Source organism: Patiria miniata, unplaced genomic scaffold, assembly GCF_015706575.1.
Source record: "Patiria miniata isolate m_02_andy unplaced genomic scaffold, ASM1570657v1 HiC_scaffold_1, whole genome shotgun sequence".
Classification (NCBI taxonomy): domain Eukaryota; kingdom Metazoa; phylum Echinodermata; class Asteroidea; order Valvatida; family Asterinidae; genus Patiria; species Patiria miniata.
In genome coordinates this window covers 11,042,084-11,062,002 of record NW_024037047.1, presented here as the reverse complement: position 1 = coordinate 11,062,002, position 19,919 = coordinate 11,042,084, and the positions used below count along the sequence as shown (strand labels likewise).

The 19,919-nt window shown below is 40.5% G+C and overlaps 1 protein-coding gene across 3 annotated transcripts in view; it reads right to left on the bottom strand.

Annotated features, from left to right (window-relative positions):
• The window catches only part of LOC119723080 (adenosine deaminase 2-like), an 81,586-nt gene that overhangs the window by 48,333 nt on the left and 13,334 nt on the right, over positions 1-19,919 (bottom strand). Inside the window, exons 1-5 of one of the 3 annotated variants that reach the window (XM_038193586.1) lie at positions 8,316-8,403; positions 5,682-6,698; positions 3,776-4,272; positions 911-1,233; positions 380-582 (exon numbers count right to left, since the gene is read on the bottom strand). In XM_038193586.1, the coding sequence (XP_038049514.1) occupies positions 380-582; positions 911-1,233; positions 3,776-4,272; positions 5,682-6,671 (2,013 nt within the window). In that variant the 5' untranslated portion in view covers positions 6,672-6,698; positions 8,316-8,403. Of the gene's footprint in view, positions 1-379; positions 583-910; positions 1,234-3,775; positions 4,273-5,681; positions 6,699-8,315; positions 8,554-16,290; positions 16,381-19,919 lie in introns of those variants that run through there. The other 2 variants (XM_038193595.1, XM_038193604.1) reach the window with 2 other exon arrangements.

The following is a 19,919-nucleotide window of genomic DNA, read 5'->3' as shown; positions in this document are numbered from 1 at the left end:
GGGCTACCAAAATACACGTGCGCCTTGTCTTTAAAATTGTGTGTTGCATGTGCGTGGGCATGGTGCCCCCGCAAAAATGGCTTGTAAATTTGTTCAGCGAATTACACTATATGAAGCTTGAGTTTTCCTTCACTTTCAGACAGTTAGGGAAAGTAAATGAAACACAAAGCTCATAAAAGGCTTCGATGTTTAACATGCTGGCATTATTTTAAGTAGAAGGAAAGTAAATGTAGGCCTATACCATATGCCATATAAATGTTGTATTGAAAAATCAGACTCTGGAAATAAACGACTGTGTCCCATGATGTTCATTTTAGCAACGTATTACTGTAATGACTTCAAAACAAAGAACAGTTGAACAAAAATTGTGGAAACTTGCCTGTGTCAATGGAATGGCAAACATTGGTTCATCAATCACATTGTTGAACTCTTTTGCTTTAGTGAGGTGAGCACCATGAACTCTGAATCTCTGCAGGTCATAGGTCAATGTTTCTAGAGATCTCTGTTGCAATGCTGGTCTTTCAGCTAAGGGCAGCCGCATGCCATCCTTTGTGATGTCACAGTAAAGGCAACAGTGACGTCCTATTTCCACACAAAAATGATGCACATGTACATAAGCATCTCCTACCAACTTCTATGTATACACAATTTGCATGGTATTCAGCAGTACACAAGGGGGATCCAGAGGTGTTACTGCCGGGGGAGGGGGAGGGGACTGAGGGGACTGAGGCTGTGCCGGAGGGGGGGGGGGGGGGGGGAGAGGCAGAAGGGCTCTTACACAGTGACAAATTGGGACCAGAAAAAGTAATATTTCCATGCCGCCCTCCCCCCTTTGATCCCCCTTTCCATAAATTCTAAGTTTTGTCACTAAATCACTCCAAAAAAATATTTATTTCAAAACTAAACTTACCATTTGCTCCAGTGATTCCATAGACTCTGCAGATATACTCATAGTCTCCGAACATGAAAAGTCTAAACTTACAGCCCTGCCAAGAGCTTGACTGAAGTTCAGGAACTTGCAGACGGAAGCGCTGTAGTCCAGTTTTGAGGTTATCTCTGGTGTCTTCTCCAGCAAAGACACTCATTATGATGGTGTGACGCAGGGAGTTGGGATGCTTGACATTACCAATTTGGATCATTTGTTTGAATGTACCACCTCCTTTATCACCTCCAATTTTCACCCAAATCTCATCATGTGGAATGGTGCCTTCGTGCCATGTCAGCTCTTGATACCTGTATTACACACAACAAATGTGCCAAGTTTCAATTTAATAAAAGTAATTAGAATATTATTGGCTCTAAGAAAAACACTTATTACCTCCGCCAAGGAGGTTGTTTTCATCGGCGTTGGTCAGCTTGTTGGTTGGTTTGTCTGTTAACAAAGTAACTCAAAAAATTATGGACGAATTTGCATAAAAGTGTTTTAGGGGTGGTCCTTGCTACAAGTACAAATCCATTAGATTTCAGAAGTGATCCGGATCAGGGTCAGGATCCAGGTGTTTTTTTTAGGATTCTACACCATATATGCGCGTATTTCTTTTGTATCGCTTTTATATTGGGTGTACTGACAATATGGCAAGGAATAAGCCAGTTCGGTATTCCTAAATAATCTGGTGCACAACAAGATTTGAGGATTCTGTTCAGGATAAACGCGGCAGATAAATGCACACAAGGCTAAGGGGGACGTGGTGACAGAATCTGCATTCTGTGTTATTTTTCATGCAATCGAAAAGACATGGAAAGTTTCGTTTGCACAACAGTTTGGACACACAAGACACCTCAAAACACTTCGCTGTTAAAAACGTTTTTGCAAAATTTTACTTCATAACACGACGATCTCTTCCATTTTGCTGGTACCCCGCTATGCTTTTGCACGCATACGATGAAATGTTTATCCCGAAAGAAAAATCGTCACATCTTGATGTGCGCATGCGCAGTTGGAATACTGAACTGGCTTAATGTTTAGCCTTGGCGAGGTTTGCGCTCTCCCAGTGCTTTCTAGTTACCGATTTGTATTCCTGCCAACAATGATCAATGTCATGATGATGTCAATAGGTACCTAGTTACAATGATCAATGTCATGATGATGTCAATAGGTACCTAGTTACAATGATCAATGTCATGATGATGTCAATAGGTACCTAGTTACAATGATCAATGTCATGATGATGTCAATAGGTACCTAGTTACAATGATCAATGTCGTGATGATGTCAATAGGTACCTAGTTACAATGATCAATGTCGTGATGATGTCAATAGGTACCTAGTTACAATGATCAATGTCGTGATGATGTCAATAGGTACCTAGTTACAATGATCAATGTCGTGATGATGTCAATAGGTACCTAGTTACAATGATCAATGTCGTGATGATGTCAATAGGTACCTAGTTACAATGATCAAAGTCATGATGATGTCAATAGGTACCTAGTTACAATGATCAATGTCATGATGATGTCAATAGGTACCTAGTTACAATGATCAATGTCATGATGATGTCAATAGGTACCTAGTTACAATGATCAAAGTCATGATGATGTCAATAGGTACCTAGTTACAATGATCAATGTCATGATGATGTCAATAGGTACCTAGTTACAATGATCAATGTCATGATGATGTCAATAGGTACCCAGTTACAATGATCAATGTCATGATGATGTCAATAGGTACCTAGTTACAATGATCAATGTCATGATGATGTCAATAGGTACCTAGTTACAATGATCAATGTCATGATGATGTCAATACCGGTAGGTACCCAGTTACAATGATCAATGTCATGATGATGTCAATAGGTACCTAGTTACAATGATCAATGTCATGATGATGTCAATAGGTACCTAGTTACAATGATCAATGTCATGATGATGTCAATAGGTACCTAGTTACAATGATCAATGTCATGATGATGTCAATAGGTACCCAGTTACAATGATCAATGTCATGATGATGTCAATAGGTACCTAGTTTGACATAATTTCCAGTGCCTTGAGTACCTAATTGTTGGTAGATACGTGCGCTATATAAGATTCCATTATTATAGGTTCTGAGTTACATTACAAATGTACTTTCACTGTAACCAGCAGGGGGATGTGTTTTGAAATTATGTAGTCTTTTAGACAGAAACCTTGGGAAAAATTTTCGCAAAGTGCAAAAATGCATGACTGTCACTACGTCAGTCACCAGAAAAGCTATGCTTGAAATCATAAAAAGATGAAAAATGAATGTTTTTATTTATAATCAAGTAAATTGTTCAAATATTTTAGAAGAGTATGCAAAGCAGAAGATACGAGTGGCATCATCACCCCGTGATAGTCTCCCTGTAGTGGCATACTTAAAAACAAGTAGGAGGCGTTTCATATGAAGTCCATGATTCAGAATTTTACAAAATTAAGGATGTACCAGCTTTTGACAATAATGAAAACAATTGTGAAGTTTCACAATTGAGATTTTGCATCAATAAATGTTAAAATATTAATTTCCAAGTATGAATTGCACAGTAACTAATTTAGCACTGAATCAACAAAGCAAATGATATACAAGTATTGAAGCCTTGCATGATGGAATGGCAGGACAGCACATGTCAGGTTTATACATGTAGGTAACACCAAGTGAATTCATCTGAACATGTTGTAGAAGTGTGCAGTCTCCTGTATGTACAAATGTTGAAAACACATTCTCAACATCAGTTCTTCTAGAACCACACTTTTTCAGATCGAGATTCATTCACATTATGCTAACCACAAACCCACAGGTATCGGAAATTCTTACTTTTGATATTGATCCAGTTGTTGTTTGATCTTGGCGACAAGACACTTCACACCAACATATGGGGCTTGCTGAATGACAACTCCTCCGTCGATTTCATCACGGAATGACAGAGGTAAGCTGTCGGTAATGAGGTTATCAGCAATAACTTCATTTTGTTGTCGACGCAAAACATTCTCACCTTCAGTTAAGATGTTATATCCTTTTAACCATTTCTTTAATTCTCTAATACGTGTCCAAGAGATTCCCAGGTGTGTCTTGACAGCAAGGAGCTTCATGGCTGGAATCCTGATAGAGTTCAGCTTTAAGTCTTTCAAGATGCTCTCCAACTCATCCTTCATGCTCGAAAGTTTCAGCTCATCCTGTTGTTGCAACTCTTTGGCATCCATACTGAGAAGTCCCCGAATTTTATCGAGAATTTTAGAACGGTTTCGGACAGACAAAGAGGCAGCATCTTTACTACTCTTCCGAGCCTGGGGAATACAAACGAGGGTAAGAGGCTGGGGAATGAAGAAAAACAGAAGAGAATACTTATAAAATGCAATGCAGATGATATTGCACTTTTCCTAGTTTCTTTAGAAAAACAAAGGTAGAAAGAAATGTACGCATGCAATCTCTGTTAGGTCAGAATGCTTTGGTTTTGTATTATGCTAATTAGGAGATCTTGTCTTTCGTATATGTATTTTGTCAAAAGAGGGCGATGTTGCCTATCACCGTTAGCAAGTCAGTCATGTCAAAACGTTCAGATAATATCAACTTTCATGTCAGCGTAACGTTTTGTCAGAAATTTGTTCCTTTAGGACAGCCCAAAGTCCTAAGTGTTCAAAATCCTCATCTTTCAATATGATTGTAAGACGTTTAAAAACAAGCTCATTTTGTTATTTTGTTAATTACTTATTTTGTGTTAATTGTTTTGGTAAAATTTGTGTAAATGAGACAGGAGAAAATGTACATAGGCTTTAATACATGAACATCGTAGACATGGAACACACACATATAATACACATTAATGTGGATGTACATTCGGGACTCACACATGTACCGGTACTAGCTACAAATGTACATATCCATATCACGTAACATACAACACTGATCATGTAGCGCGTAGCACAACGCATGGTTTAATCTACAGAAAACAAAACAAAACAATAACAAATACAAATCAAGATTGATAAATCAAACAATGTAATGATATGACTCCACTGACTGTAGACACACACTCAACCCAAAATGAACGTCCCCCCTTCCAATTCTTTTTTGTGTAACCCACAAAAACTACTGAGCACCCCTCAAATAACGACTAATCAGTACAGAAATTCCTCAGAAATCCAGCCATATTCTTTATTTGGCCCAAACAAAGATAATGTGTACAAATTTATGCAATTTATGACAAATGATACCAAAAACAGTTGTGCTTTTGTATACGTGCAATTTGTGGTTCACACTCACTTTGCACGTATCATTTGCCATAAATTGCATAATTTTGTACAAATTATCATTGTTTTAGGCCAAACAAAGAGTATGGCTGGATTGCTGAGGAATTTCTGTACTGATCAGTCCTAATTTGAGCAAGATGTGCCCAGTAGTTTTTGTAAACAAGAAAGTATTAAGAGGGGACTTTCTTGGTTGAGTGTGTGTCTACAGTCAGTGGAGTCATATCATTACATTGTTTGATTTATCAATCTTGATTTGTATTTGTTATTGTTTTGTTTTGTTTTCTGTAGATTAAACCATGCGTTGTGCTACGCGCTACATGATCAGTGTTGTATGTTACGTGATATGGATATGTGATACACAGTACGTGATATTTGTCGTTCCTCATTTATTGTTAAGTTCAACTGGAGCTTTCAAGCGTAATCCTAACAATCTCTAACAGATATCATTTGTGTGCTTCTGATTAAATACTCACCAGGCCACCAGTCTTATACTTGACTAGGAATCTATCTTCAGTTTGGGCCAACTTGGTCTTCAAGATGTGTGTGCCTAATTCTTCCATCTGGGGGGTCACTGGAGCAGTCAAGGGGCGATGTAAGATGCGAACCACATCACTAGGTGGTTTGGCTGTTGTTGCATAGCCATGGTCATGAGTTAAGATTGACTGATCTACGGTGCTGATTGCATCATTGGGTAGTTGAGATGCGTATCTATGATCGTGCATTGAGACAGGCTGATCTACATGTCGTAAACTTGGACGTGGGACACCTCTACAAATATGTAACTTCACATCTCCCAGAGTAACAAGTATATTGCATACAGTGCACTGCATTGCCAATGACGAATATAAGGACGCAAAGTACTCCCTTGGTGAAGTGACATTCCTGTAGTGTACTGGTGCTTGACAGGTTGGGCAGGGAATAGACTGACCAGCATCTTTAAAGTGTACAATCAAGCACTCGCAACAAAATAAATGCATACATGGTGTCTCCACAGCATTGTCAAGCAACTGGTTGCAAAGTCTGCATTTTACATCAGCTGTGTTTGACAATGCTGTAAATTGGTGGATGTTACCCTTGTCAATTGTTGGGCCAGGACGTAGATTGTTGAAATGATCGGAATATGCTGGTGGTGCTCTTGGTCGTCCTGTCCTGGTCTGACATTTCTTTTTCCGTCCAGGTTTTGACTGTTGCATGAATTGTGTGCACACGAAGCAACTGCCTGTCCTTCGATGCTTTGGCCAATGAACAGCAGTTCTGGTTTTTGAATGGAATAGAAAACAGTAGCATCGGTGGCACATATGTGGCGGGTGAATGTTGGCTTCATCTTCATGGACATTCACCTGAAATGTCTTCAATAGTTTCTGGGCATGATCACTGCATCTTTTAGTGCATCTTACTGATGACATACATCTTTTACCACATAACCGACACAACCTTCCCAGAAATTGGATGTGCTGATCCATCACTGAATTAAATGCAAACAAGATTGCCTGAGGAAAACAAAAACAAAAGAACCGGTAAGAGCAAGCTATGATTATGATTTTATAATGCTTTTGTATCATAATTTGATACAACATAATTCATAAACAAGTACACATGTTCATAAACACCTTTCTAATCATAATGTTGTCTTTAATTTTAATTTAAAACAAAAACAAAATTTTATTTTTTGGCAGTTTCCTACATTAAATAATGTATTGAAAATTAAATTGTAATGAAAACATACAAAATTGTTTATACTTTAATCGGATTTTACACTTGTAGTTTTAAAAGCAGTTGTTTCAAATTTTCTTTTCCTACATGTACTTGCATTTAGCAAAGTGGCACCAATTAATTTAGAATGGATATTTTTCTTTCTCAAACAATTCTTGAAGAATAATGAGTATCGACACAGGATTATTCAAGTGTCCTAGTTATGCCACACATAGAAGTAACTCTTCATCCTTTGTGTTTCAGTGAGAGTTTTGTTATAATCCATTTTTATTTCTTAATTAAATATTTGAAGTCACTCTTAATAATTCATTATATATTATGAAGTACTGAAATTTGCCATTTGAGCATTTCTCTTTATGAAATTTTTTATAATGCATATTTCCTTTATACACTTTTGCTGTAGTTTTTTTCAATTTTTTTAAAGGAATTTAAAGTGTATACGTACTTAAAATAAAATTATAAATACTTTCAAAATGATGACAAACCTTGAATGTAACTCACTAATTGTGTAACCTTCCTTTCTATCTTTGTCAGTTGAGCCAAACTCATCCATATTGATCAATAAAGCAGCTACCAGCATAAACTTTCCTCAGCATGGCCGCCATTACATTACGTATTCACGTGAAATACGGTACATACCGGTATGTTAATACCTAAGGCTGATGTGCAAACCATTTCAAAAACTGTCAAGAAAACTGCATCTTTACCATGTTTGTCAGCCACCTGTCTATTTGTACATATAATGTATGCGGACAACAGGAGTTTATTCTACTTTTTCAGAAAATTTGTCTCAACATTATTCAGGCATGCAACTTTAAGTAGCAAAAAAAGAGGAAACTCCAACCTTTACAAGCCTTTGTACAGTGTTTTTAAATTTGTAATGGCATAAGTGTGAAGTGAAAAATGAGGAATCAGCTGATCTGAGGAAAAGTTGCACTCCTGATTATTTTGAGCAAGTGCATCCATCTTTGTTTTGTCTTTGGAATGTTGGAGGTTTTTGTTAAGAATTTTTGCACCTTCTGAAAAAATACCTCCATTCTCACAGAATAATTTTCAACAAATTAAATTTTAAAAATTTAAGCATCGATTGACAGAGAAACTTAATATTTATTACAACCCTACATGCTGTATTTGTACATTAGTCTGTTGAATGAGTTCTGAAAGCTTAGAAGTAGAAATCTGAGTTTCAGCTACATGTACATGTATGTTAAAAGTTTTCATCAACTGATGTTTAATGACTTAGTGATTAATATACAATGTACCATACTTTTAGTTACATTGAGAAAATCATTCAGTCTGTTGTCATCACTTAGACATTATCATCTTGCAAAATGTGGACCTGATGCGCCATTTACTCTTATTATTCAAAAAGAAAAAGTTCATAGAATTCTTACCTTTTGGTAGTAGTTGAATCAGTTGAAACACCTCACTCTTTTCAATCAGGTTCTTAGATTTGAAGAAATGCTGTGCTGGAGGGAATGGTGCACCTTGCAAAGCAGCAGCATACTCCTTGGCCTTCACAGTCATAAGATATTGATTGACTCGCAACTCCTTCGAATTGAGTTTAAGACTGCCTCCAGTTCGATGACTTGATTCTTTTTGTACAACTGCTTGTCTATTGGCAAGGTATCTCTTGAAAGAAATGTGCACAAAAAAGCTCAATGTTTACTGACTCTGTGGTCTGCAAGACATGTTAAACTGGTACTCCAACTCATGACCCATGACCGGAGCCAGGCTTTCAATGACTGGAGCCAAGCTTTCCATGACCAGAGCCAGGCTTTCAATGACCGGAGGCCAGGCTTTCCATGACCTGAGGCCAGGCTTTCCATGACCAGAGCCAGGCTTTCCATGACCAGAGGCCAGGCTTTCCATGACCGGAGGCCAGGCTTTCCATTACCGAGGCCAGGCTATCCATGACCGGAGCCAGGCTTTCAATGACTGGAGCCAAGCTTTCCATGACCGGAGGCCAGGCTTTCAATGACCGGAGGCCAGGCTTTCCATGACCTGAGGCCAGGCTTTCCATGACCAGAGGCCAGGCTTTCCATGACCGGAGCCAGGCTTTCAATGACTGGAGGCCAGGCTTTCCGTGACCTGAGGCCAGGCTTTCCATGACCTGAGGCCAGGCTTTCCATGACCTGAGGCCAGGCTTTCCGTGACCTGAGGCCAGGCTTTCCATGACCAGAGCCAGGCTTTCCATGACTAGAGGCCAGGCTTTCCGTGACTAGAGGCCAGGCTTTCCATGACCAGAGGCCAGGCTTTCCATGACCAGAGCCAGGCTATCCATGACCAGAGCCAAGCTTTCCACGACCAGAGCCAGGCTTTCCACGACCAGAGCCAGGCTTTCCATGACCGGAGCCAAGCTTTCCATGACCAGAGCCAGGCTTTTTTTAAGAGTGCCCTTTTTTTACAAGTGCTCTTTCTTTTGTAAAACAATGAGTGCCTTTTTTAACTAGTGGCTGTAATTACCATTTTGGGGAATTTTGCACGTGTGCCTCCCTAAAAACATTATATATTGTCCAATAGTGTGTATGAGCGTCCACTTTGAACAGCACCCTCATTAAAAGATGGTACCAGCACCCCTTCCCCCCAAACTCTTTGATTTTATAGAGGCCAAGTGTCTGGAGGAAAATACAGGTACCTGTCTACATTTCAGCATGGATGATCTGAAACACTGTACCCTCTGGAGACGTGTGTACAATAGGGAACAAAAGATTGTACATGTATATGTCTCCGCAGGGCAATTTCTATAGATGAATACGTCTCCACAAGGTTTTCACGCTCAAAAACTAGGAATTTCCAAGCTATGTTGATCAGTCGCAAATGGAAGAGTTTCAGAAAAGGGATATTAAGTCCAAATTTCAGCAAAGGAAATTAATTCTGGTTAAAATAAGAGCATTTTGAAACTACACTTAGAAACTCGAAAACTTAGTACTGGTACACGAGTACAAAGGAATGTCTCCACAAGGATACAAATTCTAGTATGTGTGTGCAAGTGCTGTTTTCAAGAAATGTTTACCCCCTCAATAAAAATGACGTTGCTACGCCTATGCTACTAGCCTTGCTGTTGAAACCCCTCAGCCGGAGTTAAGTTATCATCCAGAAACCATTTACCTTTAACTCACCACTGTGACCTTGACCTTTGACCTTTTGACCCCAAACCACTCCTAACTTGCCTGGCCCTACTAGCGTTGCTGTTGAAACCCCTCAGCCAGAGTCAAGTTATCATCCAGAAACCATTTACCTTTAACTCGACAATGTGACCTTGACCTTTGACCTTTTGACCACAAAACCACTCCGAACTTGCCTGGCCCCAAGTCCAACCCCCTACTGAAGTTACAATAATAATAATAATAATAATAAATAGTGCTTATAAAGCGCATTTTACACAAAGTCCCAATGCGCTGAACAATACAAAACAATATTAAGACAAAGATTACAAAGAGTTTCGTGTGAGCAAATGTGTTTTGAGGGCTGATTTGAAGGTTCCAAGGGTTGATGCTTCTTTGATGTGAGAGGGTAGTTTATTCCACAGGGCAGGAGAGGCGACGGAGAAGGAACGATGTCCGTAGGATCTTGTAGATGGGGAGACACAGGTGAGCAAGGACTGGGAGCTGGAGCGGGGGTTTCTTTGTGGTTCATACCTATTGATCAGTTCCTGGAGGTAAGCAGGGGCGAGACCATGAAGACGTTTGTAGGTGAGGAGAAGCAGTTTGAAGACTATCCTGAGCTTGATGGGGCGCCAGTGAAGGTTATGAAGAATGGGGTATATATGCATATGACGATGTGACAACGTGACTAGCCTTGCTGCTGAATTCTGAACACATTGTAGCTTTGCGATCTGAGACTCAGGTAGCCCATGCAAGAGGCTATTGCAGAAGTCCAAATGAGATGTGATGAAGGCATGTATAAGCTTCTCTGTGGTTTGCTTGTCAAGATATTTCCAGATTTGTCCAATTTTGTGAAGGGAAAAATAAGCGGAGCGACATGTGTTGTTGATGTGAATGTCCATTTGTAGATTATTTTGGACTGCGACTCCCAAATCGCGAACCACGGAAACAGGAGTAACAGGGCAACCGCCGACGAGGATTGGAGGAAGCAGCGAACGCTTCCTATTTCGGGATGTTATATGGAGGATTTCAGTCTTGTCCGTTTTAAGTTTCAGCTTATTTGTTGGAGACCACGTGTAAATGTCCTTCACACAACGCTCTACATTGGAGAAGACGTTGGGACGATCATGTTCTTTGAGGATTACATAGATTTGGGTGTCATCTGCATAGATCATTTTCCCAACGCCATGAGCTTCGATGATGTCTTCAAGAGGGGACGTGTACATAATAAAACAAAGCGGTCCGAGCACAGAACCTTGGGGAATGCCAACATCAGGTACATGGGCAGCGGATTTATCGTCCCCTATACTAACATGTTGAGAACGTTGTCGAAAGTATGAGTCAAACCAGTTTATTGCTTGACCAGATATACCGAACCGTTGAGATAGTCAGGTAAGCATGATATCTTAATTTATCGTGTCGAAGGCAGCAGAAAAATCCAGGAGGATCATAACTGCTTCAAGACCCTTGTCTACTGCTAGTAGCAAGTCGTTATGAACGCGGAGAAGAGCCGTCTCCACGCTGTGATGCTTCTTGTATGCAGTCTGCATGTTTCCATGTACAATAGATTGTTCTCGAAAAGATAGTCTTGAATTTGTGATGCAGCGGCCCGTTCTGTGATCTTTGCCAGAAATTTCAACTTGAAATGTAGATGCTCTGTGGTGCATTTAAAAGCCCCCTGGCATGCCTGGGCCAACTATTGTTGTTCGAAAAATGTTTTGCAATTTATGCATATTTTTTAGTTAACTTCAGTTCCTTCATATTGGTTTGAAACTGCCTAAATGGCCAACTTGTATATGAAAACTGGGAAATTCGACCACGTTTTCCATATTTTAACTCCTTACTGCAGATGATATCGTCATCGCGTGTTCCGCGCGGCTTCTGATCGAGTCGCCCAATTTCTGCCCATTAACCATGTGTTCCATCCAAATCCATTTCCACAGATTCGTAACCTGAGGATCGGTCTTGTCAATGTCCGTATCAAACTCCTAACCTCTTTTGGATAATAACACATTTGTTAATAATGTCAAAATACGTTTGAAACATTTGAAACGACACACTAACGTACATATCAGCATGCAGCGGAATACGCAGCAGGATGCGTGCATGCAATGAAATGCACTAAGCCTGTTCGGTATGACGATGTTTCACGATATTTCGATTTGATTTGCATATCGGAAATCATATCGACCTCATAAAAAAAAATTGGCACATCGTGGAATTCGATATGCTGAAAAATATCGCGATATTCTTTTGTAGTACCGCTTTTGTATTAAACCATATACTTGCTATAGTCAACCCTTTGAGTTTTAAAACTGTCGCTAAAGCGCTCCCATGAAAAACCGCAAACCACAAATTCACTGTTACCACATTGTACCGCGAGGTCTTACCTATTCAGGGGCGGAACCAACTGACTAACTTCACGTGTATTGGATTTTGCGTCTTCCACGTCGCATGCAGTACAAACAACACAATTTCACCCCACATACCAAGTGCCGAAATCGTAATCACGTGCGTAGTTAACCGAAGGGAAACAAAGTCTCTGACATTTCGCAAAGAAAATACGGTGCCTGTTTTATTTTGACGGAAATGTGAAGTTGTACAGACCATGTACAGACAGACAAAACACCGCAAATACTTGAATTGTAGATGATGACGTTGAGAAGTGAATGTTTCGTTTCGGTGCGCAGCCAGAGGAGACACACCGGGCCCGCAAATTTTCTTTTTTCCAGCCAAAACGACATCCGCATACGCACGTTAAGCGCCCTCTACGATACTTTTATGATACGTGCGCACAGTTTCCCTGAATTAAGGCGAGCAGTGCGACAGCTCAGTCAATAAAAATTTTGTGTTTTACACCGCGAGGTTGCAGGTTCGATTCACGATATTGCACATGAGGCTTGGGAGGATTTTTTTAAAAAGGGAAATAAAGTCTGAATTTCATATATTTATATTTTTGATTTTCTTCTCATGTTTTTAGAAAAGTAAAGCCCAAAACGCCATAGCGTATTGCGGATGTCGTTTGGGAGAAGAAAAAAATCGCCGCTGGGCCGACTCCGCGGGGGCGAACTAGATCAAATTTTCCTGCACGTATTTTCCTGACTCGTTCCGTCTCTTCCATGGTTGTGCCCGGGCACTTACACTTGCTTAGTGCCAAAACTGTCCCAAACTTATGAAATCTGTTCATATTTTCAGTAACAAAAAACGTCGAAAACCAACTGTTCAATTGTGCCTTTTATTTCGTTCACAGAACAGAAAATGCATCACAAGAAATTGGACTGATCCATTAATTTTTGTAAAGGGCTGCTTCACCCTCATTTTAGAGTTAACATCGTTTTTCGAAAAAAATCTTTAGAAAAAAAAATATTTTGTTAGTTTGTAACGATGAAGAACTTTTTCTGAACCAGGAAATATTTCGGACTCCATTAAAAAAAATATTATTTGTAATTCTGAAAAGGTGGAAATACTGGTAAATTGTTTCAATGAAGCACACCCTTGCCGCAAATGGTGTGGGCCGTACACGGTCTTACTGTGAGTGCACGTGGGGATCAATGCGGCGTGCATTGCGTGCAGTGCTTCGTTCTTTCCTCGCGATAGGATTTCTATTTGCACATTTTTATCCAACATTTGAAGGTAATTTTTTTTCGATATTTGAATGTGGAATTTGTTTTCTACTTAAATTGGCAAAGTAAATGAGACTCTATTCAAATAAAATTGACGATTTTGTTCAGGACATATTGGGGTTTTTTTCGCGGCAGTGGATCGTGACTTCGGTCGTGTTTTTTTGTTTTTTTGTTTTGTTATTCCATTGTTCCATGAATGGAAAAATGACGTCATCACGATAATATCGCGATATCCGATATTTGTTTCACGATATGCCGATTTAAAAATAAATGGATATCGAACAGGCTTAAAATGCACACATGAACTTTGCCCCGCATGATGCCCTCTACCGGCGCGGCACGGCGACAATTTACTAGTCTTATTTCAAGGCTTTATATTTGCAACAAGACGATGTTTACAGCGAGTTATTGTGGAGATCATTGCGTGTCACTACATGCATAGACACAGGAACGGCCGCAAAGAGTCCCAACGTGCTTCATGGCGCATGTGTGAATATTCATATTTATCTGCAGCCAATCACAGCGCAATGACTGTTGGTTCCCCGGATGCTGCTTACACGTTGCGTACACACGCGGCTTTGAGCTGAAAAATGCATGCACATGGCATCGTATAGTAGTACACACATGTACAATGTACATGTACATGTACATTGAATACTCGCTTGCACGCACCCCATCCCAGAGCTACGTGTATGTTGTAGAGAGCGGATCACGCCCGTGCGTTCGGCAGCGGCGGAAAATAAAATAAACGGAAATAAAATTAATGCTTACGCGCGGCGGAAAAAGCGGGGGGAAATCTGGACCATCGGAAGAAAAAAAGCGGAAAACAAATGTGGCACGCTGAACAAAAAAGCGGAAATCCGCTAAATAGCGGAGATTTCACACCCCTGCAAGAACAACCCCCTTCTGAAGTTAGAAACCCAAATCACATTTCTAACTCACCTTTCCAAAAAAACATTTACCTTTAACTCAACGTGGTGACCTTCACCTTTGACTTTTTGACCCCCAAACTAGGTTTGGGCAGTTCTAAAATTTCTGGAGCCAACCGGTTCCGAGTCGGAACCAGCTACCAGAAAATTTATAAAAAAACATAACCTCTTGAAATTACATATGTAAAGAATAACGGTGTCACCTTGTGAGGTCTGTACTCCATGGATTTCAAGTTATTTCAAATTCTTTGGTTTCAAATGTGCGTCTTTTTCCTAAGAAACTATGCATGTTGTGTTATTAAAGCAAGCTTAGCATTTATTGCTTTATTTTCTGTTTCTTGCCTATGATTTTATTTACCGCGACGACCGCCATGCCGCCGAGAATAGAATGATTCACTGCACAAGTACGAAGCCCGTACATTGGTACCCTGCCTTTAATGTACATTTCACAACTACATGTAGTGTGGAACCAGTCGAGCGCTGGAATCGGCTCCGATGAACCCGAATACAGTACCCGGCTCCGTTCCATATGAGTCACGGACTGTCCAGGTCTTCTGCAGGAACATGAGTATTATTATCTAGCAGCCCACTAGTTTTAGTGTGCAACTGCACGACTTTTTATTCTTCAAAATGTGCACCAATTAGAACGAACCGAAACGAAGGATTCATTCATTTACAATTTGCAACAGTAGATTCGTGACTGGCTTGGAGCTGGGTATTTTGTACCTGTACCCAGGTCCGTAGAGCTGATTGCCACAGCACTCAGAGCCGGGTCCATCAGAGCCGATTCCAGGACTCAAGAGCGTTGTGATATGAAAATGGGACTCCTGTGAAAATTGGACTCCTTTTTCATTTTATTGGTTAAACCCTCTCATGGGATCGGTCCTTTTCCTAATTATCTATGCATGAGCATGCGCAATATCACCAATGAGTCCGTATTTCAAAAAAACTAAATTCACGCAACACCGCTTGTCCAAGTAACCCCGATCGGTCTGGCAACGCAACATGAAATATTGTGTAATTCACAACGTTTATTATCCATGGTACAAGGCCAGTATTGGGTTCAATGCTTTATGCCTTGCGGCCGCAAAGGGCTGGAGCTCTGTTTAGCCGTTTGGTTTCAACTCTCCATGACGTTTGGGAGTCCGTGTGGTTTTCCCTGCCATTGTTTTAACTAGCCAGAGTGAATGTCCCGGGCCTTCACGCCATTGAGTTTATATGGAGCCGGCTCTGGATTTTGTGCACAGAGAATTGCAGCTGGAACCGAGCATAGCGGGTACCCGGTTCTCATAAAGATTGGACTCGCGGTACCGGTTTCCATATTGGAACCGGTTACAACCGGGGAACCAAAGGAACCGCGCAATACTTACCCAAACCGACCCCGACTTGCCTGTTTCCAAGGGCAACCCCCTACTGAAGTTACATGTAGAAACCCAAATCTCATCCGGGTTATCATCCGGAATCCATTAACCTTTAAGTCACTGTGACCTTGACCTTTGGACCCCAAAACCAATTCCAACTTGCCTGCACCCAAGGGCAACCCCCTTCTAAACAACATTTGTAACTCAAGTTATCATCCAGGAACTGAGCTACCCGGACGGACGGACAGTACCCCTCCAGGCTGAGGGGTAACAATGGTACTGTGTGTAAGTGCACTGTGAATTTAGTTTGATACACCATACTGAAACGGTTTTTAAACTGTCACCATACCTGCAATGATTCCTGTGAAGAATATGTGACAACTACAACCAGACTGCATATTAAAAGCATCCATCTTGGTACAGACATCATCATACAGATCTGTTTCAAGCAACCAAAACAAATACACAAAATACACACAAATATTAAACTAAAACAAGTCAGGTGTGTTTACAAACACAAATGCCCCGCAACTGTGACTGTTCCCATGACATAACACCACTCTTTTAACATCAACTTATGTACCTTGGTCACATGGAACGTTCATTGACAGCATTAGTGTCTTCTGTAGGTTTTATATGAATTAATCCCTAATCCCTTTGATCTCAGAATAAATACAAGATTTCTATTGTTTTAGCCACTGTGACCTTGACCCTTGACCTTTCGACCCCCAATGCAATAGGCCTATTTGGATTACCAAGAACGATCCACAAACCAAATTTGAAGTTCACATGTAAAGTATTTCTCAAGTTATCGCGCTGACAAAATTCCTTTTGTTTTAGCCACTGTGACCTTGACCCTTGACCTTTTGGGCCCAAATGCAATAGGCTTCTTAAGATTGCCAAGGACAATCCACAAACCAAATTTGAAGTTCACATGTAAAGTAATTTCTTACGTTATCGCGCTGACAAAATTTCTATTGTTTCAGCCACTGTGACCTTGACCCTTGACCTTTCGGCCCCAAATGCAAAAGGGTTCTTAGGATTACCAAGAACAATACACAAACCAAATTTGAAGTTCATATGTAAAGTATTTCTCAAGTTATCGCGCTGACAACTTTTCTTTTGTTTTAGTCACTGTGACCTTGACCCTTGACCTTTCGGCCCCAAATGCGAAAGGGTTCTTAGGATTACCAAGAACAATACACAAACCAAATTTGAAGTTCATATGTTAAGTATTTCTCAAGTTATCGCGCTGACAAGATTTGTCCGGACACACACACACACACCCACACACACACACATACTTGTTTCACATGACTAGTGTGGACTTTCCATTGCTTTCGTGTAGTTAAGAAAAACCAGTGAAAAAACTCATTTTTCTCAAACTGTGAAAACTCTTTCAACCCAATTTTTTTTCTATGATTCCCTTTAGTGTTTCTCTTCATTCTGCTACAGATAAACCTAACCCAAAAATGCCTCTAAACCTGTTTTCCAGAAATGGGGAAACACTGTGTGGACGTGGGGTAAGTCCACACAACGTCGGTGCTACCTACATTATGTGGACGTCTTTTGTTCGGAAGTCCACACTGCGTATGTAAGACAAACTCACCCCCACCCACACATACCCACACCCACCCACGGAAAGACAAGGCGGAAACAGTATGCCCCTTCGGCTTCGCCGCAGGGCATAAAAATATTGCTTGCCATACACTTTTTACCCCAATGCGCATGTTTTTTTTTTTAAAGCGCCCAATTTAAAAAATATGCTTTTGCCAGCCAAACTTTTGAGCCTCATAATATGATGTCATCAAAAGTCAAAAATAACAGCGTTGCTGTTGAAACCCCTCAGCCGAAGTTTGTCGAAAAGGGCAAACTGACATTCTAAACTCAAATATCATGTCTACCTGAAATTATCATGCAGAAACCATTAACTCACCACAGTGACCTTGACCTTTGACCCCCAAACCATTCCCAACTTCCCTGTACCCAAGGGCAACTCCCTACCTACATGTAAGTTAGACACCAAAATCTCATTTCCAACTCAAGTTATCATCTAGAAACCCTTTACCTTAAACTCACCATGGTGACCTTGACCTTTGACCTTTTGACCCCAAAACCAATTCCAACTTGCCTACTCCCAAGGGTAACCCCCTACAAAAGAAAGACACCCAAAATCTCATTTCTAACTCAAGTTATTATCCGGAAACCATCTACCTTTAACTCACCACGGTGACATTGACCTTTGACCTTTTGACCCCAAAACCAATCCCAACTTGCCTACTCCCAAGGGCAACCCCCTACCAAAGTTAGACATCAAAATCTCATTTCTAACTCAAGTAATCATCCGGAAACCATCTACCTTTAACTCACCACGGTGACATTGACCTTTGACCTTTTGACCCCAAAACCAATCCCAACTTGCCTACTCCCAAGGGTAACCCCCTACAAAAGTAAGACACCCAAAATCTCATTTCTAACTCAAGTTATTATCCGGAAACCATCTACCTTTAACTCACCACGGTGACATTGACCTTTGACCTTTTGACCCCAAAACCAATCCCAACTTGCCTACTCCCAAGGGTAACCCCCTACAAAAGTTACAATCCCAAACAACATTTCTAACTCAAGTTATCATCTGGAAACTAAGCTGCCCGGACGGACGCTCCAGCCAGACGGAATTGTGGGGTGATAGCATTGTGTTCCCATTATCCCTTTTTCTAAAGATTCTCTTCTGGGGTGATGTTTTTCTTTTGTGAAAATAGTGGGGTGATGTGTCCTGAAAGGAACATCACCCCACAAGGGGGGTATGGTCAGAACGGCCCTACGGACATACGGACGGACGCCGTAGGCGATAACAATACCCCTCGAGCCTCTCGGCTGAGGGGTAAAAATGTGCTTCCTTTAACAAGTTCTCATATAAACGTGTACAAAACACTGATTAAGAATACATTGGTCCATCAAACAGCTGTTACATGTGCCTCAATAGTTAACATAAAACAGTCGTAAAACCAGACACTCAAGAGGCGAGCACACTGTTTGGCGGGGAAACCCCTTTTGTACGCAATGCTCCCCATTTGCTGTACACACGCAATACAATACAAAACGGTACAATGTACGTGGCATTCAATGAACGTTTTAAGGCGTAGGCGTGGTCAACTTCAAATTTCAAGGGGGCTGCAGGGTATCTCCAAATTTACTTATTGAAATGAAACATGGGGAAGTTTTAGACTTATTTTAAAATTGCCACTTAAAGCACAAATCAAGATTAAATCTCTCAGGGTTGATTTTCCAGGAATTTTCAAAGAAAAAGAGGGCTTTTCATTGTAACTTCTGGTCTGATGACATAATCAATTCTTTTTCACGCACAGGTCTTGTGCATTTAGGTCATCATATTAATTCTGAAGCGATTACCGCAAATTTTGCCACAGACATCAACTGAAAGTGCATTTTCGACATTTCTTAACCTGCCACTAGAGGGCGCTCGAACACTTCATGGCATCACCGATCATTTTTTTGTTCATATCTTTTTTCACTTTCAAATTATTAGGTACTTCCGGTTTCAACCGGAAGGAAGGGTCACGTGATTTGTCGCGCACGAGATGAAATGAAGACCATGTATTACCATGTCGATTCCTGCAAAATCAAAGTTCCGGTCTCTCACAGTTGATTTAATATTGAATTTCAAAGATTAAATTTATTATTTTTTAAGTGACGTCACGTGACCCACGATGACGTCACGTGACCCACGATGACGTCACGATGACGTAATTACAAATGTGCATTCATTTATTGACAATTAAAGTTCATATATGTTTTTATTTTGACAAACAGTTCTGGAAATGAATTAGGCGAGAAGAATAATAACAACTACAGTTTGAAGGGACAAACACACAGTGTTGGTTAGAAGTTTGGCATTTTCGCATTGTTGATTGTTGTTATTGATTTTCGATGTTGATTGTTTGTTGTTTATGTTGATGT